The sequence below is a fragment of the Cryptotermes secundus genome, unplaced genomic scaffold (genome assembly GCF_002891405.2).
Source record: "Cryptotermes secundus unplaced genomic scaffold, Csec_1.0 scaffold19061, whole genome shotgun sequence".
Taxonomy (NCBI): domain Eukaryota; kingdom Metazoa; phylum Arthropoda; class Insecta; order Blattodea; family Kalotermitidae; genus Cryptotermes; species Cryptotermes secundus.
In genome coordinates this window covers 1-1728 of record NW_019720476.1, presented here as the reverse complement: position 1 = coordinate 1728, position 1728 = coordinate 1, and the positions used below count along the sequence as shown (strand labels likewise).

Sequence of the window (1728 nt, the reverse complement as noted above, 5' to 3'; positions counted from 1 at the left end):
CGAAGTAGGCAGGTGGGGTGGTAGGGAGAACGGACCAATGGGAGTAGTGGGGAGCGATTAAGACCATATATGGTGTGTGTGTTGATTAAGGGGGTAAGGGATGAGAAACGGCCAGAGTATCCAGGAACCTTGAGGTCAATAGCACTAGGAAGTATTGTAGACAAGAAAAACCGGAAGTTTGGGGACATGCTATTGACGTCTATGACATGACGAAGAACTGGTGTGGCTAGTTGGATTCCCTTGAGGGAAGAGATGCTACCATATCTGTCGAAATTGTTGAGAGCTTTAAAGTTCATATGATGTAGTGTGCTAAGAGGGGGGGGGGGAACCGGCCAGTGAATCTAGGAAACTTGAGGTCAATAGCACTAGGACGTGCGGTAGACAAGAAGAACGGGTTGGTTGAAGACAGGCTACTGACGTCAATGACATCTCGAAGAGCTGGGGTAGGTTGTAGGATTTCTCTTGATGGAAGAGATGAGTGGCTTCCATGACTTGTTGAGACTGAACCCTGTTTCCTTGTTCATGTTGTTAGGATGGAGCTCGATTTCAACGGCCTCCAGGATTAAGCGATCTAGGTAACGGCTCTTACTGGTGATTATGGTGGTTTTGTGAAACTGGATACGGTGGTCTAGATCGATGCTGTGTTCAGCTACGGCTGACTTGTCCGGATGTTCTAATCGTAGATGCCGTTGATGTTCTTTCAAACTTGTGTCCACCGAACGGCACGTCTGTCAGATGTAGACCTTGCAGCACTCATCGAAATCTGTAAATTCCCGGTGTCCTCAGTCCCAGGTGATCCTTGACAGGCCGGAGGAAATTAGATATTTTGTTTGGGGGCAGGCCAACTGATTCGTTGTTGTGTCGGGACAGCACTCTGCTGATCTTGTTGAATATAGTCCCGACTAATGGCAAGAAGGCGACAGTTTCTATGCGGTCACCAGGTTTATTGTTGTTGGGATGGCGGTTGAGGGCCCTGTCGATCTGCCGGTCGTTATAGTCATTGCGTCTGAACTCCAAATCCACACGTAGACTATCTTGATCGCACAGAGCTCTGGCCCTATGTACCAGTGTGGACAGAGCTGCCTGTTTACTGGAAGGGTGATGATGGGACTTGGCATTGAGATAGAGGTTTGTGTGTGTGGGTTTGCGGTATACTCTATGGCCCAGGGAGCCGTCGGGTCTTCTGTAAATATCTATGTCTAGGAAGGGGAGGTGGCCTTCACTTTCGGTTTCCATGGTGAACTGAAATCATGAGTTGATATTGTTCAAGTGGTTCAGGAAATCCTTCAGGTCGTCAGGTCCGTGGGGCCAGATGACGAAAGTGTCGTCTACATATCGAAACAAGCATAGGGGCTTGAGTGGGGCCAAGTCCAGCGCCCTCTCCTCGAAATACTTCATGTAGAAGTTGGCGATGACTGGAGATAGTGGAGAGACCATGGCTACACCGTCAGTCTGTTCGTAGAACTGGCCACCTGCCTACTTCGTATATAAGCAGCACCTTTCACATCCTATCACCACAGCTACTGCACTCCGCATTCCAAGCCATTCAACTGCTCTGAAGATTGAGGCGCTACTTTCCTCCGAAACGTCGGTAAAACAAAGAATACACGGTGCCTAAACCCAGAAGACGACTTTCTTCAATTCATAATATAGTTCGAGTTCGTTTATAATATGTGTAAATTCTATTAATTAACTTAAAATTACCGAATATTTTATTAAAATTCATTA

At 47.2% G+C, this 1728-nt stretch overlaps 1 protein-coding gene across 1 annotated transcript; it reads right to left on the bottom strand.

The window, feature by feature from the left end:
- Positions 1-753: 753 nt before the first annotated feature.
- On the bottom strand, positions 754-1236 carry LOC111867940. The gene has a single exon (XM_023858183.1). It carries the CDS (start codon positions 1234-1236, stop codon positions 754-756), a length of 483 nt encoding a protein of 160 aa, XP_023713951.1.
- Between the last annotated feature and the right edge of the window lie 492 nt (positions 1237-1728).

Bases quoted from the DNA above. Each gene is read 5' to 3' on its own strand.
- LOC111867940 (XM_023858183.1), bottom strand. From the start codon at position 1,236: ATGGAAACCGAAAGTGAAGGCCACCTCCCCTTCCTAGACATAGATATT.